The sequence below is a fragment of the Leptonychotes weddellii genome, chromosome 13 (genome assembly GCF_054177405.1).
Source record: "Leptonychotes weddellii isolate Sample4059 chromosome 13, ASM5417740v2, whole genome shotgun sequence".
In the NCBI taxonomy this organism is placed as follows: domain Eukaryota; kingdom Metazoa; phylum Chordata; class Mammalia; order Carnivora; family Phocidae; genus Leptonychotes; species Leptonychotes weddellii.
The window spans coordinates 41,212,054-41,236,550 of NC_138381.1; the positions used below are offsets into that span (position 1 = coordinate 41,212,054).

General features: G+C 36.3%; 1 protein-coding gene across 2 annotated transcripts in view; it reads right to left on the reverse strand.

The window, feature by feature from the left end:
- Positions 1 to 24,497, reverse strand: part of TAF4B (TATA-box binding protein associated factor 4b) — a 128,684-nt gene that overhangs the window by 30,764 nt on the left and 73,423 nt on the right. For both annotated transcript variants that reach the window (XM_081801467.1, XM_081801468.1), the window contains exons 12-14: positions 21,771 to 21,896; positions 16,217 to 16,273; positions 1,653 to 1,763 (exon numbers count right to left, since the gene is read on the reverse strand). In XM_081801467.1, coding sequence (XP_081657593.1) covers positions 1,653 to 1,763; positions 16,217 to 16,273; positions 21,771 to 21,896 — 294 coding nt within the window. The remainder of the gene's footprint in view (positions 1 to 1,652; positions 1,764 to 16,216; positions 16,274 to 21,770; positions 21,897 to 24,497) is intronic.

The following is a 24,497-nucleotide window of genomic DNA, read 5'->3' on the forward strand; positions in this document are numbered from 1 at the left end:
AGTCCCAGGATCGAGTTCCACATCGGGCTCCCTGCTCAGCAGGGTGTCTGCTTCTCTCTCTGCCCTTCACCCTGCTTGTGCTCTCTCTCGCTTGCTCTCTCAAATAAATAAATAAATAAAATCTTAAAAAAAAATAACCTGGGAGATAAAAAACTTAGCTGAGAAAAGTTGGTATAGATATAAATAAAGACTGGGAATAAATTTATAGTAGGTGTAACAGGGGGTGGGTATATGGGGATTTATTATACTATTCTATCATTGTATGTTTGAATTTTTCCAAAAAGTTATTCCTACTATGCACAGCCTTTAAACTAGGAATTCCATTTTTAGGAATTTAGCCTATAGTTACATTGTACAAACATAACAATGTCAGTACAAGAACATTCTGTAAAAAAGCCTAAATTTCCACTAAAGGACAGGTTGATAAATTACATTTATCTAAACATAGTAATATCCTATATCTTTAAAATGTATGGAGGTCAATTATATGAGGGAGATTATGGAAAAAAGATTATGGAAAAAGATCCTGGAAAAAAGAAAAACATCAAGGGCAGAACAATAACTCTAGTTTGAACACATTTAAGTAAAAACAAAATCAAACATGTGGATTTGTGAACACCCATGAGATACATGTCCATATTCATAACATTTCTGGGAAGCTATTTCAAAATCTTAATAATGGCTACGTCTGGTTGGGAAGGAGATGGGGGACTAGAAATCTGTGAGAAGGAAACATTTATTTTTCAAACATTTTTTTATACTGTGATTTTTTGGGGGGCATGTGAACACGTTGCATTCACTACATTTATAAGGAAAAACAACTAATTTTTTAAATCCTTCTACTGAGATGATTGTCATTCATTTAGGAACTGTCAGTGTTCAGGGTCAATGCCAGGGAGGAGCTTGTCTCAAGCACATTTAAATTTTACAGAGCAAAACAGATGAGCCGCGACTCTTATTGCTGACCCTACCTAGGGGCTCTTACCGTACCTCTATCTCACCCCAATGATCAATCTGTTAATGTACCATTACAACAAATATTTGCTCTAAAGATGTAAGTTAGAGCTTTCCTTGGTGCTAGTCAAACAATTAACAATTTTTAATGAGTATATAAGTGCCTGGTTCTGGGGGGAAATACAAATGAATAGGATTATAGTCTTGCTCAAAAAGTTTAAAATCTTAGAAAAAATATGCATCCTATGTGGAACACAGACTAATTTGCCATGCAAACACACTATGTACTGAGACAAGAAGTCAATGAGGAAATGAATAGTGGTTCATGCAAGAAATAGAGAGGGCAGATTTATCTTAAGAGATGAGCTAGATTTAGATACACAGCAGGAAGAGGATTACATAAGACCACTGAAAAGAATGTACAGAAATAAAAAAATTGAGATAGTGAGGCTCAGTAGGACTAGAAATGAGGGGTTGGAGGAAGTATAAAATAAATAATCAGCAGGAGTAAAGTTCAAGGTGATATATATCCTAAAAACCAGGAAAAATTAAGATTCTGTAAAACAGGCAAAGGAGAGTTTTAACAAGCATTTGGCAGCACCAGCATGCTAGGTAGGGTAAACTATCTACACGTCTTTGCTTCTTTTTGGCTTGCTTTCTTGACATGAAAAATAAAATAACAAACATTACTTCAATACCTCACTTCCAGACCCAGATTCTAGTGGTCTCTTCTTTCTTGGTCCAATAGCCGCAAGAGCTGTGAGGTTAGCATCTCTATGCTGTATCTGCGCAAGCTCCAACTGTTGTAACTAGAAGATGGAATAAAAAAAAAAAAATGAATATTTACACAGAGTCATGCTCAGAGGGAGGAAGAAATTGATCACTAAGCCTACTTCTGTGTTCTTCACCAAATAAGTTAAAGTAAGAAATAAATATAAATTCCCCTAATAGCCAAGAGCACATCATTTCCTGATGCCTTTACCCCAACAAACTCTTTAGTCCCAATCTATAAACAGAAGAGGCAGAATTTAGGTAAGGAAGAAGTATAGAATAGAAGAAAAACAAGAAAAGAATCTCTTCTTACTTTAATCACAGGTAAGAAATGCCTGAAGAATAAATTGAACAGTAAACTGGACAGAAATTGGCCAAACTATAGTCAACCTTTTCAGATTAAAAGAAAACTACTCGAAAATAAAGAGTTATTGTGTGTCACAGGAAACAGTTCTGTGCTGTATGATTTACAAACTGCCTCCTTAAAAATTAACTCATTTAACTCTCACAACACTGAAAAGTTTATATTAATTACTATAACAGGATATGAAAATTATACATGTACTCATCTTTCTTTTTTTTTTTTAACTAAGGAAGACATGCTCTAAGAGCTTAGGAAAACTTCATAAAGGTCACATAAATAATAAGTGGTAGAAACAGAACTCAGAGCCAAGTGTTCTTGTTACAAACCCTCTCTATATGTCACATGGATTTACTCTATATTTATCTTCTTGCCAAAAATTGAAAGTACTCAGCAAAGCAGGGATAGAGGGAACATACCTCAATATCATAAAGGCCATATACGAAAGACCCACAGCTAATATCATCCTCAATGGGGAAAAACTGAGAGCTTTTCCTCCAGAGTCAGGAACAAGACAGGGATGTCCACTCTGACCATTGTTATTTAATATCGTACTGGAAATCCTAGCCTCAGCATCAAAATCTTATTACTATGGAGGGAAAGAAAGAACGAACCTGGCACTGGTTGCTAGACAAATATTCAAACAAGATCAGGCTCCAAGATAGCCAACTGAAAGTAACCTGTTGAGGGACTACACACACATACACACACACACACAGAATATTCTTTTAAAAAGCACTGACCAAATTTTGAACATATTAATACAAGAGCAGGATGAAAACAGGAAACAGTTTGTGGTGAAATAGGCAGTCTCAAGGAAATAAAAAGTAAAGATCACTTCAGATTATTTTATAATATTAGAGGAAAGACCAAAAATAAGCCATAGGTAACTAAGTCTTTATTAAAGAAGAAAACACAACTTAAAAAAAGAAAAAAGAAAAAAGAACAATTCTTCATTTGCTTCACAAATTATCAGGCAGAAATTCCTTTTTTTTTTTTTTTTAAAGATTTTATTTATTTATTTGACACAGAGAGAGACAGCGTGAGAGGGAACACAAGCAGGGAGAGTGGGAGAGGGAGAAGCAGGCTTCCTGCCGAGCAAAGATCCAGATGTGGGACTCAATCACAGAACCCTGGGATCACGACCTGAGCCGAAGGCAGACGCTAAACCATCTGAGCAACCCAGGCGCCCCCAGAAACTCCTCTTTTAAATTGTGGATTCATTTATATATAAACTGCTGGAAAACTGTTTTCAGGAGTTAGAAACTATCTTTTGTTGATGCTGGCCTTTTAAATAAAATATATAGTGTTAGAATCTGATGCTGTCACACTCTGGAACTTCTAGATGACAAAATACGATTTTAGTTAATCTACGGTGCAGCACAAATCAAACAACAAGCTATATTTTAAAATGCTTCCCTAGAGAAAAATGGCATCTGCAAGATAGTTACAACACATAAAAAGTTTTTAAATTGACCTCTGTCATCAAATTTCCATACCTTTGTAGTAAAACACTCTCTCCCATTCTGCAAATTACACTTCGGTTTTCTGAAATCTCACATACAATGTTTTAAAATTTTGCAAAACTATAACAAAAATTAAAACTTAACATAGTTTTGGTTTGCCCTATGTTACAACAAACTTACTTAAAAACAATGTATCTTGGCCAGCACAATACAGAAAAACCAGGCATTTTTAACCAGAACAGAAGAACATTCTGGGCATTAAGGCAGATTTGGCATACACAAGTGGGGAAAGATGATATGTAAGCCGAGTTCAGTGAAAACAGTCAGGCACTGAGTTAGAGGCTTGCGGGCAGAAACAGGATTGAAAGTGACATGATTATCTACACAGAAAACCTCAAGTCAGCTACAAAAAAACAAAAACAAAAACAAAAATCCTCCTAGGACTAATAAATGAATTTAGCAAGGTTGCAAGATGCAAGGTGAACGTACACAATAATCATTTCTAAATACCATTAAGGTACAATTGGAAATTTAGGTATAAACCTAAAGCCTATGGATATTTGCATGCAATAAATCACAAAATGCAGATGAAAGAAATAAAACACAGACAAGTGGAAAGACATGCTGTGTTCATGGACTGCAAGACTCAACATTGTAAACATTTCAATTCTCTCAAAATTTTTATAGATTTAACACAATTCCAGTACTTTTTTTTTTTTTTTTTTACAGATATGGATAAGTTGATTCTAAAATATATATGGAGGGGCACTTGTGTGGCTCAGTTGGTTAAGCAACTGTTTTTTCTTTGTTTGTTTGTTTGTTTTAAGATTTTATTTATTTAGGGATGCCCAGGTGGCTCAGTTGGTTAAGTGTCTGCCTTCGGCTCAGGTCATGATCCCAGGGTCCTGGGATCGAGTCCTGCGTCGGACTCCTTGCTCAGCAGTCTCTCTGCCTGCTGCTCCCCCTGCTTGTATTCTCTCTGACAAATAAATAATAACTTAAAAAAAAAAGATTTTATTTATTTATTTGTCAGAGAGAGAGGGAAAGAGAAAGCACAACCTGGGCTCTTGGGATCAAGCCCTGCATCGGGCTCCCTGTTCCCTGCTCAGTGGGGAGCCTGCTTCTCCCTCTCCCTGTACCCCTCCACCCTGCTTGTGCTCTCTCTTACTCTCACTCTTTCTAATAAATAAATAAATAAATCTTAATGAATGAATGAATGAATAAAGTAAAATTTATATGGAAAGGCAAAGGAACTAGAAAAGCTAAATCAATTTTGAAAAACAAAAAAAAGGAACAAAATTTAAAGAATTTACACCACGTGATTTTAGGAAGTACTTATAGAGGGCTACAGTAATCAAAATAATGTGATACTGATAAAGGAACAGACATACTGAATAATGAGACAGAATAAAGAATCAAGAAACATATCCACATAAATATGGCTAATTGATTTTTGACCAGGGTGGAAAACAACTCAATTGAGAAAGCATAGTGTTTTCAACAAATGTTGGAGCAATTGGACATCACATGTGAAAAAATAAATCTTGACATTAAACCTCACACCTTATACAAGAATTAACTCAAAATGTAAACTATAAGCTTCTAGCAAAAAGTGTAAGAGAGAAAAAAAAAAAGTGTAAGAGAAAATCTTTGTGACTTAGGGCCTAGCAAAGAGTTCTTAAGACATGGCACCCAAAGCAGGTCTATTAAACAAACAAACAAACAAACAAACAAACAAACAAACCATGACAGATTAGACTTCATATAAATTAGAAAAGTTTGCACTATAAAAGACACAGTTAAGAGAACAAAAACCCCACACTATTTAATTTCTCTGTCTCCAATCTCTATATGCCTTTCTTTTTCTTGTTTTATTGTACTGGCAATATAACACTGAGTAATAGTGATGAAAGCAGACATCTTTGTCTTTTTTCTAATCTTTGAAAGAAAGCATTTGGTCATTTCGCCATTAGGAATAACATTAATAGCAGGGTTTTAATAGTTGCCCTTTATCAGATTGAGTAAGTCTCTTCTATTCCTTGATTCTTGAGAGTTATTAATACATGTTGAAATTTATCTAATGTATTTCTGCATCAATTGACATGATCTTTCTTAGACTGTTAATATGGTAAATGATATTCACTGATTTGTGAATTTTAATCCAGCTTTGCATTCCTGGGGTAAACTCCACTTGGTCATGATGTATTATTTTATATGTTACTAGATTTCATTTGCTAATATTTTTTGAACATGTTTACATCTATGTTCACAAAGGAGACGGAAATGTAGTTTTCTTATTTTGTAATGTTTATCTGGTTTATTAGGGTAATGATGGTCTCATAAAATGAACTGGAAGAGTTTTTAACTTTTCCGTGTTCTGAAAGAAATTGTGTAGATGTAGTGTTAATTCTTCTGTAAATGTTTGGGAGAATTTACTAAGTAAAAATCATCTGTGCCTGGAGATTTCTTTATTGAAAAGTTTTAACTATAAATTCAATTTATTTAATAATTATAGAACTACTGTGGTTAACTACTTCACTTGGCTAAATTTTGATAGCTTGTGCTTCTCAAGAACTTGGTATTTCACCTAAGTTGCATGGAGTTGTTCATCTGTATTCCCTTATCCTTTTGACATCTGCAGCATCTGTAGTGATTTTCCATCTCTTTTTTCCTGATATTGGTGATTTATATCTTCTTTTTTCTTTGTCAGTCTTACTAGAGATTTATCAATTCTGTTGATCAAAGAACCAGCTTTTGGTTTTACTGATTTTCTCTATTTTTTTCTTCAGTTAGTGGAAGTCATTGATTTCTGCTTTTACCTTTATTTCTCTTCTTCTGCTTACTTGGTTGTATATTGCTCTTCTTTTACCAGTTTAAGGTAAAAGCTTAGATTACTGATTTGAGATCTTTCTTCTCTAATATAAGCATTTTTTCTATTCTTTTACTTTAACCTATCTACATCATTACATTTGAAGTGAGTTTCTTGTAAATAGATACAGATTAGTCATAGTTTTTAAATCTATCCTGACAATCTCTCTTTTAATTGGTATATTTAGACCATTTACACTTAATATAATGACTTAGCCATATACATATACACATATATATATTGAAAATCCCTGACAATGTTGTAATTTTTGCTTTCAATATTTTAAAAAGCTCAAAAGCAGACTAGTCTATTATACCATTTCTGTTGTTCTTTCTTCATTCCTGATGTTTAAAGGTTCCCTTTGGTATCATTTCATTTCATTCTGAAGAACTTCAACTTCCTTAAACAATTCTTTCAGAGCAGGTCTGCTGGCAACAGATTCTATTCTTGTTCCTTCATCTGACAATGTCTTTATTTCACTTTCATTCCTACAGGGTATTTTCACAGGATATAACATTCTGGGTTGATTGACAGTTCTTTACTTACTGCACTTTAAAAATATGTTGCTACTTTCTTTTTGGTCTCCATGGTTTCTGATAAGAAATCTACAATCATTTGAATTGCTGGTCCCTTATTGGAAAAGTGTACATTTCTCTAGCTATTCAAGAATTTTTTCTATGTCTTTAGTTTTCTAAGACTAGATGTGACCAAACCTGAGTTTCTCTGTGATTATCCTGTTTGGGGAGTTTACTGAGCCTCTAGAATCTTTAGGTTTGTCTTTCTCTAAATTTGGGGGGTTGTTAGCCATTATTTTTTCAAACATATTTTTAGCATCTTACTCTTTCTCTTCTGAGACTTCAGTAACATTAATGCCAGACCTTTGGTCATTGTCCCACAGGTCTCTGAGGCTCTGTTTTTGATCCATTTTCCCCTCTGTTGTTTAGATTAGATAAATTCTATTTGACCATCTTCAAGTTCACTGACTCTTTCCTCTTTCCTCTCTTTTCTGCTATCTAGCCCATCTAACAAGTGTTTTATTTTGATTACTGTCATCTTCAGTTCTAAAATTTCCATTTTAGAACTTTATTCCTGGGTCTTCAAGCCAAATAATTTTAAACGGTATCCTGAATATTTTAAGTATTATAAGACTCTGGGTCTTCTTTAAATCCTTTGGAGTATGATATTTTTGTTTTAGCATGCAAAACAGACCAGCTAGATTTAGGCCACAAATTCCGACGTGTATTCTGTGGGCTTAAGCTCCAACATTAGTTCAGTTTTCAAAGCCTTTGTTGTGCTCTTTGGATCTGTCCCAAATATGTACTACTCAGTTGTCAGTCTGGGACCTAGCAGTGCTCTGCTAGTTCCATTCTTATAGTTTATGTATGCTCATCAGAATCATTCACATATGACAAATGTGTAGCTCAAGAGTGGGCCTAGAAGTTTAAAATAGTAATAATAGGATTGCTTTCCTGAGCTCTCCCTATTCCACAATGTTCCCAGTAATTTTTTATTCCCTAGGCTCCTCTTTTTGTCCCCTGGCCAGAAAGCTGGGGCTTTAGTTACTCTGCTTTGCCATACATTTCTGTGACTGTATCCATGTCTACAGTAAGCAGCAAGAATAGGAGTGGGGAGGTGAAAGAGGGATGGCAACCACACCACTGGTTTAGTGGTATTTTGGATTCTCATCTTCTTCCCCAATTTATCTACTACTTACTTTTCAAAACCTTCAAATAGCTTCTCTGTGCATTCTGTTCAGATTTTATACTGTATTCAGTGGGAGAGACAGTGTGGAGTGTTTTTACTCCATCAACTGGAACTTTAAAAGCTGGTTTAACCAGAATTCTGACAACAGGTTTCTGTTAAGTTATATTCCTACTAGGCTTTGTTTCATAAAACTTAAGCCTGCTTGCTCACTTACATCAGCAACACACACTTTGGTCCAAAAAGATCTAACAGGCTTGGTAGGTTCTCTTTTAGAGTATCCTCACTCCTTCCTTGTGGCTAATGAAACAGGCAGAAGCCTTCATTTCCCTTATCACGGTCTCTCTGATATCAAATAGAGGTTCCCTAAAATTCAAGTCAGTGCCCTAGAGAGCAACAGAGCAATAGTAGTTGAAGGTTATTTTATTCCTGATGTTTAGTACTTGTCTCTGTTCATTTTTAAGTATAACTATGGTAATATTCACTTTAATCAAGTCCAAAACACATTAACAGATTACCTTAAAGATCACACAAGCTCTCAGAGTAAAGTTCAATAGAGGTACTTCTTGATCCTAAGTACTATAATTGTGAAGGACAAAAGATAAGGAAAAATAAAAATTAATGAAAATAGAATCCAAAACCTTAGGCAGAATTAGAGGAGCTGAATGAAGAATGAATAAATCAAGTATTATATAGCCAAGTCCCTCCACAAATACAGTGAGACATACTAATAGGAAGGGCTAAATTATGTAGATAATTGTGACACTGACACTATGGGAAATTCAAAAATGTGTTTCTTTTTTGTGCTTCAGGAAGCCAAGGAATTAAAAAAAAAAATGCAGGAGCTGAAAGTACAAAAGACAACAGCAGAGCTGTCCTTTTTAACAAATGATCCAAAAATATGAAGTGCCGTCATCTTCAGTCCGATTTTGCTATGAATTTTTGGAAAGTGATACTAAGGTTTAATGCAAAGGGGGGAGTTGAGAGGTAAGTTAATGTCTCCCCCAAAGCTTATGTGTGCTATCCAACAACACCTACATTAGTAGCAATGAAAATAGTTAATGCCGCCAAATAGGAATATTTGAAAGAATCTAAAAAAATAAGAGAACTAAAGCACACTACCTGGTTTTGAGTTCAGCAAAGAATTAAGAATAATGTCCTGTTTAGATTTCACAATTAATGTTAAGTGTACATAGAAATAACAATAAAACCCTATCACCAAACAATAGATTTTTTTTTAAAGATTTTATTTATTTATTTGAGAGAGAATGAGATAGAGAGAGCATGAGAGGGGGGAGGGGCAGAGGGAGAAGCAGACTCCCCGCTGAGCAGGGAGCCCGATGCGGGACTCGATTCCAGGACTCTGGGATCATGACCTGAGCCGAAGGCAGTTGCTTAACCAACTGAGCCACCCAGGCGCCCACAATAGATGTTTTTAAATAGCAAAAAATTAAATAGAATTTTAGATATGCTTTGTAAAGATTAACTGACCAAACTCTAAAATTCTCAACAATGCTAATAATCACTTCTAAATTACTGCAACTTACTGGGGAAAATAAGGTTAAATCCTAAAATATTATACTACAAAAGAAGCAAACAATAACATACTAAACAGTATTAACGGGTGAATCCTAGACTAAAGGAACCAATGAAGCAAGTTACAAAAAAATAACTACCCCCACCTCCCCTAAAATTCAGGGGCATCACAATAAAAACACAGGATCCCTTTCAACCCCTCAAAGAAAATTATTAGGCAGGCATTCCACCAAACCTAACAATACATGGTCTGATTATTTCTTTTTTCTCCTAACCACTAACACTAGTTCTTATGATGTCAAGACACTGTCCAGAACACCTGAAATACTTGGAATCTGGAATGTAGAGTCCAACTGCCTTGCTAGTCAGCCCTTTTAATCCATTCCTACCTTTCAGGAAAATAGCACATTCCACACAATCTCAATTAGACACTTTCTTCTTTAGACTTAAACATAATACTTGATTTATGTATTGTTGAATACAAATGCAATCTGTATTAGATTACAGAACTTCCTTCCCTCTCCATCTTCCCCTTACATTTTTTTCAACCTTCTTTCCAGTCTTCTTGAAAGAAAACACACACACACACCCCTAACATATCCATGGGTCAATCTCAAGCTTACTTATTTAAGAGCTTGATGGCATCTATCTTAAATGTTTCTATAGCTAATGTTCTTAAGCTACTATTTTTTCCTTTTATACCTGGCCTTCCCCTAAATTATGATAGCTATGTAACATAAGTAGAGCATGTACTGTTACATTCATTTTAAATACAGTTGATTCTTGAACAACATGGATTTGAACTGTGTGGGTCCACTTATAAGTGACTTTTTTTGATATACTGTAGTACTGTAAGTGTATTTTTTCTTATGATTTTCTTTTCTCTAGCTTACATTAGTGTAAAAATATAGTATATAATATAGAGAATATACAACTATGTTTTAATCAACTATTTATGTTACCAGTAAGGTTTCCCATCAACAGAGGATTGTTAGTAGATACATTTGGGGAGAGTTAAAAGTTATATGTGGGACGCCTGCGTGGCTCAGTCGGTGAAGCGTCTGACTTTGCTCACATCATGATTTCAGGATTCTGGGATTGAGCCCCACGTCGGGCTCCTGCTCAGAGTGGACTCTGCTTGTCCCTCTGCCCCTCCTCCCGCTCATGTGCATGCTCTCTCAAATAAATAAAGTCTTAAAAAAAAAAAAAGTTATATGTGGATTTTTGACTGCGCAGGGGGATGTTACCCTAACTCATGAGTTGTTCAAGGACTGACTATAGAAGGAAATGGGAGTAAGTTCAAAAGAGTAACTTCCCCAAAGTGAGATGCAGACAGTGGCAGGCTGAATCTAGAATTGAAGACTCCTGACTTCTAGTTCAATGCTATTTCATTTATAATATGTACCTCTTCTACCAAAAGGGTAGAATGTCTCTCAAGCCATACAAATCCCACACTTCAAAATTAATGCATACAGCCTTCTGTTGAAGCTTTAAACAAATATTATCTTTCCTATGTAAGGCATACCAATCAAGAGATACAACCAATAAGTGTTTCTTGTGAAAAGTATCCATCAAAAAAACGAGTATAGGGATGCCTGGGTGGCTCAGTCGGTTGAGTATCTGCCTTCGGCTCAGGGGTCATGATCTCAGGGTCCTGGGATCGAGTCCCGAGTCCAGCTCCCTGCTCAGCAGGGGAGTCTGCTTCTCCCTCTCCCTTCCTCCCTGCTTGTGCTCTTTCTCTAATAGATAAATAAAAGCGATGGATTTTAAAAGTCCTCTTTCTTCCTTCCCCTCCTAGACCAATGGTTCTAACTATGACCTCCAGAGCAGCAGCAATAGCAAATCACCTGGAAATCTGTTAGAAATGCAAACTCTCGGGCCTCACCCAGACCTACTGTACCATAAACTCTAGGTATGGAGCCAGCAATCTGGGTTTTAACAAACTCTCCAGATAATTCTCACGTACACCAGAGTTTGAGAACCATGGTCCTGGACTGTCAATGCTTTGAAATATTCGCATCTGTTTCTCTATGTACACAAGCTTTCCACAACTTGTCATTTTAAGAATGCCTTCTCCATACTAAATTAATTGGACTGCTAGAATATATTTTTAATGACAAGTTTCACTTAGTCCTGTCCAGTGTTCCATGAGTTTTGGCTCATGCAGAACAAGCATAAAACTTTAGATACAAATTGCTATTAATTTAATAGCCTTAATTATCACATTCCACTGACTCCGTATCTATAAAAATTGCATTTAAAAAAAACTTCTGTCTTTCTCATAATGAAATAACATTTTCTGATCATTAACAAGCCTTATGATACAGTATTTTATTTCTTATACAATAATGCTTTGTATGTGGATAATAGTACTACTTTTTATGTCCTATGTTTTCTTCTTTTTTTTTTTTTTTTAAAGATTTTATTTATTTATTCATGAGAGAGAGAGAGAGAGAGAGAGAAGCAGAGGGAGAAGCAGGCTCCCAAGGAGCAGGGAGCCCGATGCAGGACTCGATCCCAGGACCCTGGGATCATGACCTGCGCCGAAGGCAGACGCTTAACCGTCTGAGCCACCCAGGCGCCCTGTCCTATGTTTTCTATAAACAAAAATCCTAAATACTTGAGGGTACAAGTTTTCTAATTTGTCATGCATTTTAATCATTTAATACTTATTCTTTTGCCCAGTTTCTACAGGTTGCACTGTGGAGCTAATATGCCAGCAGGTTCAGGTCTTGCATTTCTTTTTCTTTCTTCTGTTGTCTGATAACAAATGTAAGTGGGAATGCTAGGAACTGTTAAAAGGAAGTAAATGAATTCTTTGTCTCACTCTGCACAGATGTGCTGAATTCACACTTCCCAAAGGAGAAAGAAGATATTCAAAAGGAAATAAGGGTCACAGTATATATAACAAATGTTTAAGGAATCAGGATATATGAACTACAAGGTCAGGTGGCTTGCTCCTCAGAATTCTGAATGATGTGGTAAGAAAGGAAAACGTCGAAGGCTAGACGGTAATCTAGGACACACGGTACATATTTCGACAAGTCTACAGCTGCATTAAACATAGATGTGCCTACTTGTTTGAAGTTAGAATCTGGCAATTAGTAATCTATTTAAAACCTTTTACAAATAGATGGTAAAAATGGAAGTATGTCAGTACTTAACATTTTAGGAAAAGTATCTAGGAAAATTTTTAAAATCGGAATTTAAAAGCATCAATATTTAAAATATAAAGTTAACAACAGAGAGAGAGAGAGAGAACGCTTATAATATTGTTGTGGGGTTTTTTTTTTCAGGCAAAAACAGAAAAAGGAGGGGGAGGAAACATCCCCAAAGTTGAAACTAAAATGTCTGAATTACAGAGATACCCATAGACATTTTAGCCAAACAACAATAAGGTTTTCAAACAGACAGATAACCTGTCAGGTCAATAAGAACAGTATGTAGCAGGTGCCACTTCAATGGACTGAGACTGGACTGGAGGCAAATCCCACAGGCAGCCTATTTTTCTAAGTGCCAAATAAGAATGACAAAATTGTAAGAAGTCTATAGGAAGGATGAAAAGAAATTATTAAACACCTTTATAAAAACCTACTTGATTTAACACAGTTTGTCATTATACCCAGAATGCAAAGAAGAAATGAACAGACTCTAAAATAGTATTAGAGGGCGCCTGGGTGGCTCAGTTGGTTAAGCGACTGCCTTCGGCTCAGGTCATGATCCTGGAGTCCCGGGATCGAGTCCCGCATCGGGCTCCCTGCTTGGCAGGGAGTCTGCTTCTCCCTCTGACCCTCCTCCCTCTCATGCTCTCTGTCTCTCATTCTCTCTCTCTCTCAAATAAATAAATAAAATCTTAAAAAAAAAAAAGCTTATAAAAATTAAAAAATAAATAAATAAATAAAATAGTATTAGAGAAGAAAACGCACAGGAGAAATGATCAAGATCAAAACTCTAGTCCTTAACAGTTGAAACCACCACAGATTATAAGATTATGAAGGGGATTCAAGTTATGATTTAATATTTATATGACAAACATCATTGTTAAAACATATCCCAGGATCAATAAAGCCTACGACTTCTCTAAACAGTTCCTCAGAGTTCTGCACTTATAAGGTACTGTCTTTAATATATTTCCTATGACCAGCTTGGTAGGTAGGTAGTCACCTGGAAAAAGAAAGCAAACCAATTTCAAATCAAGCAACTGAAAGGAATCCGTGCTAATTTTCACAAATGAGCAAAGAAAACTTCCCAGAGAGCCAAATACCAAAAAATCACAAACAAAAGCTTTATAGTTTATACCAGTGTGATAACAATTAGCATATCCCAAATGATAACCTTACAAATTACCATACAAGAGAACAGTTCAACTCTATATTAAGATAAGGTCAAGTGACTTTTGCAACCAGACAAAATATCGCATCCCTGTGTGTTTGATTCTAAATTGGAGCCCCTTAGAATATTAAAGTTATTAAAAGCTCTAGGGGACAGAGGAATGATACAAATGACAATATTGTATTTTCATCAAACATTTGCAACTAATACACAGTGGCTCTGTTCTTGGAATGAGGCCAGCGTATTTTTTTTTTTTTTTTAACAGAAAGATTTAGGATAGTAAGCAACTAGAAAACTTTTAAAATATTTTAGAAAGAAATTATACAGTCCTTTAAATCTTGCTAGGAAAAAGAAATGGAGGTGCAAAAAGAGGGGGAAAACCAAGTTTGCTACCACCTGCTCTCAATAAAAGGTATTTTTTTTCATATTTACTTTTACAGTTTTCTTTGAAAAATACTGTCCATCTATTCATCCCTTAGAGAATAATTAAGCACAATATTAAAAGAAAAACCAACCAAACAAAACAATCCTATACAAACCTGAAGGAAAAATTAATCGATCCAGATGTTTATGAAGGTTTATGAAAGCGGAATAGATGGGATAAAATTTTTAAAGATAAAAGAGCAAGCTTTCTGATATTTTCCCAAAAGTGGATGGAATTATAAGATAAGCATCTAATCAGTTCTTAATTAAAACAAAGAGGAATGCCCGTGATTCAGAGCAACAATAGGTTGCCCATTCCCAAATAACCTATGAAGCCAGGCTTGCTTAAAGAGGGTAATTGGTAAGGTTCTCATGCTAATTTTTTGGATAATATCTTTAGATACATTTTCCACTGAAAAAGAAATGAGTATGAGAAGTGTTCTGTTGTTGAAATGAAATGTTTCTGGCTTCGATCCTTTCTAATATTCTCCCTTTCCAGTTCTCCTCATCTCAATCCAGAAACCTCTCCATGCAGAGTTCATGCATTTTCCTTCTCTATTTTAGTGAAAACACACCACACTGATTGTAAGAATCTTACTAGATTTCCATTTGTTTTGCCTCAGTTCCTACATTAATCCAAACAATAAGGGCCTTTAAAACATTCATAAATAACCTGCTGCTGCTGGCACCTAGGAGCTGAGTGCTGCAATGTTAAGCAACAACAAATTTCATAGTTCAAGAGGCACAGTTAAGGAAAAAGGTTGCTCAGGAAATCACTCTTATTTAGCACAAAGATCCTTAAAAATTGCATGAAATCAGTCAAGTAACTATAGAAACCAATTTCTTCAGCTCCATATCACACGTCTCACACCTCAATTGTCTTTATTATCATCTGCTGTCAGATCCTTAATCAGAAATGTGAACAGGCTTGATGATTTATTCAGCAGGGAAAAGGATCTGTAGGTCAAGTGAAAAATTTCACACACACACCCAAACACACACCACATCTTCAACCTTAGGTACTTTCATTTCCTTCTGTTCTCAGCAGCTCTGGGGGCAACTCCAGTGAGATCCAATATTAAGGCTCAATTAAAATAAGCTCCAATTAGTGGAGCTTTTTTCTCTGGGGCTAGAAAAGTCAGGAAATGGATATTGGGAAATGTAAAAAGTCAGCTACTGAGAGGAGGCTGCAGACATAAATGAACTTATTTGTTGATTTCTACAGTTGCTATGCAGAGGCCTCTGGGAGTAAAAGCTTAACCAGTCTAAGCTATAAACTAAAACCCCTGCAGCTAAACATGAACTGTGTGAAACAAGGGCTCCATTCCAGAACAGAAAACTGCTGGGCCCAGAAAATTAAAAGCCAGAGGCGTTTTCCATTTAAAACTAAATCCCAGTACCACCTCCCAGCCAAAGAATTATAAGCAGTATCAGATTTACAAAACGAACAATTACCCTGGAAAAATGTAGCCTATTGTACAGTCCCAGATGCTAAATCTCAGAAGTTTCTTTTTCTTTTTTTTTTTTTTTAATCCCACGTTATATTCCTCCAAGTACACTGCTGTAGTTTACAAAGAGCCATTTCTAGACAGGCCTAAGCCTTGAAAATAAATTTTAAAAAGAGAGCACATAACTCATTGACCTCATTTGAAGTACTGCCCTTGCCTTCAGCAGTTCCTGTCCTTCCCCAAGGCTCCTGCAAATGGTATGCAGCAGCAAAATAAACCCTGACCTAATTGCCAGGAGAGAGCTGCCAACCTTCCCTCCAACACAAAGACAAGCATGGTAACTTGAAAGTCCTACCTCTTTGGCTTTCTGCTTTAATCTCAGCTGTTCTGGATCTTCTTTATTGGAACGACTCTATCAAAAGAAAAGAAAATTTTAATAGAAATTACTAGCATCTAAACACCATAGTTGCCATTAAATATTTAATAAATGACAATTTTCTCTTGTGATTGAAAACCTTAGCTCCAGGGGAAAATGCCTCAATCCAGTCTGCTGCACTCCCTCCTTTACGCCCCCTCCCTCTCATCATCTGGGCTGGCTGCTGCAGTTCTAGCCCCGAGGAAGCTTATACTGAAAATGATGCTAACAATGTCAGTCAGGTCCAGTTGAGGCATGACGTTGTTCTTGTTAGAACACTAAAAACTAAAAAACGGATGGTACAGATGAAGGAAAAGAAAAGAAGGATAATTGCTGGCTCAAAGAAGGAAAGCAATCAACATTGGCTAATCTTCAGATAAAGCCATTTTGGGAAAACATGTTATTTCAAGGACTGTTAAAATCAAGAACCTCATAGGGTGATGTATGAAATTGTTGAATCACTATATTGTATACCTGAAACTACTATAACACTGTATGTTAACTGGAATTAAAATAAAAACTTAAAAATAAATAAATTAAAATAAAATTAGGAGTCTGAACCAAATCAATCTCTTTAGAAGTACAATTCTCAAAAACTAAGTAGGAAATACATCCCAGTGTTTTCATTAGAGTATCTTGTCATCTTTGGGTCCTCCATAGCATTTAATTGAATGCTATGCACAAGTAAATGTCCAATAAATGTTATTCAATACTGTTTTCCATACTGATTCAGTTCAACATTCAAAATTGAACAATCTAACAGGACTGCTATTAAGGAGAGAGCTATCTTCTATATGTAATGCTATGATGAAAGCGGTAAAGAACTTCATTTCTGACACTATGAACACCTGTCCACTGAAAAATATGCTCAGGAGTATTCTTTTTTTTTCATTCTAACAAAGTTATCTAAGTCCTTATAAATCTGAATATTTGTTCTATAAAATGCAACATCAGCTAAGTATAGCTAGCAAAATAAAAGCTAAAAGTATTTTCTTATTTACTAAGTTTACTTGATACATTTTACTGATGTATCAGTACTTTTGTTAAAGGGAAGTACAAGAAAGAAACCGTTTAGATTTAAGAGTGCCTTGTAATTTTTTTTTAAGATTTTATTTATTTATTTGAGAGAGAGAGAAAGCACAAGTGGGGGCGGGGGGGGCGGAGAGGGAGAGGGACAAGCAGACTCCCCACTGCACAGGGCTTGATCTCAGAACCCTGGGATCATGACCTGAGCCGAAGGAAGCTGCTTAACTGACTGAGCCACCCAGGCGCCCCAAGAGTGTCTTTTAATTTTAAACACATGAAGTGTTTAAATTAAATTTAAATAAGGCTACCAAAAGCTAGTAACTTTTTTCTTCTTTTTGTCCTCTGTCTACTAAAACAACTTAACCCAAACTAAGATAAACTCCTTTATTATTCCACCTATGATATGAGACAATAAGCATGTATATAAACGTATTTATCTTAAAAATGTGTGTGTATGTATGTATATACATATACATTGTGAGTGTATGATTTTTGCCCCAGTATGTAATGGGCACATTTGAATATCAAGTCTTTATCACTTAACCAATATTTATTGATTATTCATAGATAAATTCTACTCTGTGTGCCTCTATTCTGAGTCTGGAGATACAGAAATGAAATAGTAAGACAAAGTCTCTGCTTTCAAGTGACTTATATTTTAAGAAGAGAAAAATAGTAAAAAAATTTTATAAAAATTAAATACAGTTATGATATGTAAAACATTTATGATGGGGAAAAATTTTAAAAAACAATTACTGATAGTTGCTAAGTGCTATAAAGAAAATTGGACAATGTGATAGAAAGAAGAAGGAGTGTGTGTGGTGGGGGGTACTTCTTTAGCAAGGACAGGAGAGAAGACACCTGAAAAGTGACATTTGAGTAGAGCTCTGAATGACAAGGAGGCAGCCACGCAAAATTCTGGGGGAAGAATACTCCAAGCAAAAGGCAGAGTCATTGGGGCGCCTGGATGGCTCAGATGGTTAAGCGTCTGCCTTCAGCTCAGGTCATGATCCCAGGGTCCTGGGATCGAGCCCCACATCGGGCTCCTGGCTCAGCCAGGAGTCTGCTTCTCCCTCTCCCTCGGCCTCTCCCACTGCTCATGCTCTCTCTCTCTCTGTATCTCTGTGTCTCAAATGAATAAATAAAATCTTAAAAAAAAAAAAAAAGGCAGAGTCATTGCAAAAGCCTTAAAATGGGAACAAGCTTGGTAAAACTGAGGAAAGAAGGAAGGCCCGTGTGGCTGGACCATGAGAAAAGTTGAAAGAGATAAGGTTGGAGACCATGTAGGCCAAGATACAGAGTTGAGGTTTAATTCTAGTCATAAAAAAAAAGCCACAAAAGGGCTTGGAACACAGGAGTGAGATGCCACTGCTCTGACACTTGAGAAAGATCACTCTGGTTGCTCTGCAGTGAATGCAGCACTGTAGGGATCCGAGATCAGAGGCACAGGCTTACAGAACAACTCAGGAGACTGCTCTAAAACAACTGTGGTTTTAGAAAAAGATAAGGGAAACTTGGACTAATGTCATAGCAGATAAGATTAGGCTGAAATATATTTTGGAGGCAGAGCCAACTAGATTTATTGATGGACTGGATATAGGGTATGAAGTAAAGAGGAGAATCGAAGATGATTTCCTAGGATTCTAGCCTAAGCAATTGGAAAGATGAGAATACCAACTTTCTAAGATGGTAAAGACCAAAGCAGATGTTAAGACATGGGACCTCAACTTTCAGGTTGAGTCGCCTAATTAGCAGTCTATGATGCACACTAGGCACCCTCAAAGGTCAGTGTGTCTGGAGCAGAGTGAGTAAAGAAGGGAGGGATATGAGTGGTGGGCGGGTACTTTTTTAAATCTGGTAAGCAGTTTGGATTTTAAATGCAAGAGGAAGTCACTAAAGGCTTTCAAGTAACGGAGACATGCATGATTTGTTATGAAAACATTATTCTGACAACAGTATGAAAAACGGATTGTAGAAGGAAAAGGAGATCAGTTAGGGGACATTATAAAAGTCCAAGCTGGGCCTGGAATAAATTGGAATAAATTGTGCCAGAAAGTAAGGATAAGGGCACCTGGGTGGCTCAGTCAGTTAAGTATCTGCCTTCTGTGCAGGTCATGATCCCAGAGTCCTGGGATCAAGCCCCACATCGGGCTCCCTGCTCAGCAGGGAGTCTGCTTCTCCCTCTCCCTCTCTCCCTAGCTTGTACTCTCTCAAATAAATAAATAAATAAATAAAAAAGAAAGAAAGGATAAGCTCAGTGAATGATGGAAACATGAGTAACAGACAGATGTACCAGTTGGAAGGGTCTCCTACTCAGGAGGAATTTGAGCATCAAAATAAATAATGATAGTAATGGATTAATAACCTACTGAATCAAATAGAAATCCAAAGCCCATTTTGATATCAATGAATACATGAATAAATGAATAAAAGAGAAAGGAAAGCTCTTCCACATACAATGCTAATAAATGTAGAAGATGATGAGAATTAAAAAATTACCATTTTATATTTACGAGTAGTGTTCATCATAGAGGTGGCTGACTTAGGTAGATATCATCTATGGGCACTAAAGTTGATACATGGAGGTTTGGTGAGGAAGGGAATATTGGTATAATCTTGAAATACCTTCCTATGAAAAACTAACTGATTACAAAAGGGAAAATGGCAAATTTGAAATGGAGAGAATTGGAAGGCACCCACACAGCTGGGTGATCAAGGTTGCCTTTTGATAGGATCAGCTGAGAAGAATGTATTATTCCTGCCACAAATTCATTAACTAAGTCATGAGGAAATATCAGATGAACCCAGGAATTATCAGTCACCCTATAGATAGTAAGGCCTGTACTCTTAAAACCTGTCAAAGACATGAAAGAGAAAGTAAAAAATCTGACTAAAGGAATCTGAAAAGAGATGACAGTTGAATGAAACACACATTGTTGAATGGGACAATAGACCAAGAAGGAAAAAGAGACTGGGCTGAGACAGTTGGTGAAATCTGAATGGGGTCTGTGGATTACATGGCAGTGTTATATTGTTCACACCCTGACTTGGTAGGGTTATACAGCAGAATGTCCTGTTTTGAAAGTAAGCTTCAGAGAAAGGCTAATTAGAGATGATAGTTGCACAACTGTAAATATTGTAAATATACAAAAAAACCTCTGAATTGAAAGAAACAAAGGAGAACAAAGGGATGAAAGAGAATAATAATAATAATGATAAGGGTGTGTGTGTGTGTGTAAATGCAGAGATGGAGAAAATGTTAAAAATGGGGGCATCTGAGAAAAGGAGATGAGGATTCTTTATATAGTTCTGACAACTTTCCTGTAAGTATGAAGTACTTCAAATTAAATTAATTTTTTTAAAAAGTGATTAGTATACAAAATACTCTAAAAGGGGAGGCTGCCAATAACACTACAAATTTTTTTTTTTTAAAGATTTTATTTATTTACCTGAAAGAGAGAGAGACAGCGAGAGCAGGAACACAGCAGGGGGAGCGCGAGAGGGAGAAGCAGGGCTTCCTGCCGAGCAGGGATCCCGACCCGAGGCTCGATTCCAGGACCCCGGGATCATGACCTGAGCTGAAGGCAGACGCTCAACGACTGAGCCACCAGGTGCCCCAATAACACTACAAATTAAAACTAAGGTGTTTAAAACAAAAAAATCGGTCTAGTGCCCAACATTTATGACTACGCGCAAAGGACCTATGCCTATGGAGAAATGTGAAGCAACAAAAGGCAAACCACAGTGCAACTAGCTTTCACCCCTTCTGACACTATAGTCCAGGAAAATGTTTCAGTAAAGAAGAAAGAAAATATATTTATATATAAGATAAATATCTTCTTACCTGTTCTTTTATTCTCTAACCCATTTCTGCCCATCCTATATTTTGTTCCATATAATCCTAATTAATCCTAATTTTACCCATAAATTTCCAAACTTTTCTCTCTCTAATTTAACTTGGCACATATCAAATTATATCCCTAAAAAGACGTTGAATATTTTTAAAAACATTTTTACTTGGGGCGTGCCCAGTCAGTTAAGTGCCCAGACTCTTGATTTCAGCTCAGATCATGATCTCAGGGTCTTGGGATCAAGCCCCGCCTGGCGGTCTGCACTCTGCGGGGAGTCTGCTTGAGATTCTCTCTCCCTCTCTCTCTGCTCCCTCACCGCCCCCACCTCAAATAAATTAATCTTTAAACAAACAGTTTTTACTTGGGGGTGGTAGGTATGATCCTAGGCACATAGGAACTGAGAATGAGGAGACAAAAGATTGTATCTGATTAAAATAATTAACTGAAAGTCACTGTACCACACCATTCTGCTTATGAGAGATTTTATTAGTAATTTCATTTAAAGAAATCCTTCAGAGAAATCTAAAAGCCTAGCAAAAACAAGACAGTTGGCTAACAATAAAGCCAATTCTAACCTTGCCAGGTCATGTTCAATCATAAATCACGTAGGCTCTTACCTTGGCTACCCTAAGTAACATTTCTCTTTCTTCTAAATCCTTTCTCTGCTTCTCCAATTGATCTAGCTTTTCGAGAAATTTGAGCTGTGATCTGGTATCACTAGACAGGATGTAATTTTCACTTGCCTGGAAAAAAAGAAAAAAGAAAGTCTTACGATGGTCCTAGGCAAAACATTCTACATTAGGTCTTATAAATCAGCTAACGACAATACTAACATACATAGGGAGCTAAATTTTCAGGATGTAATATTTATATTTCTGATAATACAAACAACAAAAAAGAACCTTAGTCATCCTTAAAAGTTGAGAGGTAATTAAGCATTTAAATTTCAGAGCTTTCCTAGTAGGCCTCATTCAGAGGGGATAAAGAGAAGCCAAGCAAATCCTAAGAATAGGAAGTAGAAAGCAAGAGAGTATAACATGTACCTATAATCTAAATCTTTTTAGCTAAATTATTGTCCATCTCTGCAGACCTTAGTATAATTAATTAAATCTTAGGCTTGTGAAAGACAAAACAAAAAACCAATCACTTCACTAAAAAATACACCAAAGATGAAAGTTATCACCCTTGTTTCCACTGCTGGATTGGTCTAACCTTGGCAAGTGAGTACATTTTCAATCAAAATGTAACATGAGATAAAATGGCAAACATTTAAAATCCTAAAACTTGTTTTGAGGATTCCTTTAAGCTATGAACTTGGGCAGAAACTATAGTCAAAGAAATTAAGTATACAATTTATAAATGAGAGCTGTAACAGAGAAGTATAATTATGTCTTAATTTGCTCCATAAAATGATAAAATTTAGTTTCATTTACTCTGATATTCTAGAGTGTAAGACAGTGCTTTCCAATCTAAATATTTTGTAATTTTCTTCATCTGATATGATCACCTATCTCTCCTAATACACATAAGACGGTGGGGGGTGGGGGGGTGGGTTGCAGTGGTGGGCAATCTTCCCAATCAGCGTTTAAGACATCCTGCCATCTATAGTCATCTCAGTAATTCAGACATTTAAGCTATGGGATGAAGATTGGGGGAGACTGTATAATAGGAAAACTGAATGTTTTTAAACATTTAGTCCAACAGTCAGTGCCTGGCTTAGAAATCATAGGTATAGCACCAATCCCATCTTTGTTTTATCCCATGCTTATGGTTGATTCAATTAACTGGGACCAAGAGATTTCATATGCCCAAGATTCCTTCTAAATTAAATTTTTATTGTTGGTATTTAACTAGATCAAAAGAGTATTACATAGTATAACGAACAAGGATGTATTAGTGCTACTTATTTTAATTCATGTTTAATACAAAACGAATTCTCAAATGCTTTTAAAGTTAAATAATACAAGATAGAATATGGAATACATTATAGGCCAACCATGAGGCATAAACATAATAACCAGTGGTTTCTTAAATACTTCATCTTTACCATGTTTGTGCTCAGATACTCTGGAGAGAGTTTACTGACAGAATTTAATTTTAAAAGGACAACAAACACTAAATTAAAAAGGGGCACAGACTTTCTAAAATTTAACCCAATACCATCCCTGTACTAAGATCCCTTCTCCTTCTCCCAACTTGGATACAACTGCCTCTGGCTTAATGCATCCTTCCTTTATTCTTACAGATGCTAAACAAATGAGTGCCTCCCCTATTCCTACTGATTCCCCAACCTTATTTAAACAAGAGTAACCCCAATCTTAAAACATTGCTTCCTGTCTACCAAGCTGGCCTAACTGAAGTCTTTATGAACACTAAATAGGGTGGGTTTTTTTTTTTTTTTAAGATTTTATTTATTTATTTGAGAGAGAGCAAGCTAGAGAGAGAGAGAGCAAACAAGCAGGGGAAGGGGCAGAGGGAGCAGCAGATGGCCCGCTGAACAGGGAGCCTGATGTGGGGCTTGATCCCAGGACCCTGGGATCATGACCTGAGCGAAGGTAGACGCTCAACCGACTAAGCCACCCAGGTGCCCCTAAATAGGGTGGTTTAACAATAAAAATATAAGGACTCAGACCAAATGATAACAGAGCAAATCAAGCAAATCCCATCTAAAGAAAGCACTACAGCCCCTTTCAACTAGAAAACACTGAAGGGCACCTGGGTGGCTCAGTCGGTTGAGCATCCAACTCTCGACTTCGGCTCAGGTCATGATCTCAGGGTCCTGGGATCAAGCCCCACAAAAGGCTCCTTGCTCAGTGGGGAGTCTGCTTGAGGCTTCTCTCTCTCTTTATCCCTGCCCCCCAACAGCTTGCGCATGCGTACTCTCTCTCTCTCTCAAAAATAAATAAATTTAAAGAAAAGAAACACTGAAGCTTCTCCACAGTCACTGGTGTGCAGAAGACTATAATATACCTTCAGTGGGAAAACACCTGGCAAAAAGATCAAAAGCTTTGTACTGCATGTGTCACTTTCTACTTCTTTACTTAAATCTGTTTATGGACTATGATTAATTAGATAATTATATATAAACATGTGAAAGATTATCAAAAGCAGATGGATGTCAAATGCGAAGAGATGGTGGAATTTTGCTTTTAATAAAAATAAGCTCACTTTTGTGAAATTCGTGGGACAAAATTTCCCACACTGTACAGATAAAAAAAAGTCCTATCAGGGATGAACTGAAATATAAGGACAGGGCTAAATCTGTGACACAATGATTATTATAATATCAAAGTCTACAAAATAAGTATAATTTTGAACTAGATCCAAATATAACTAAATGATTA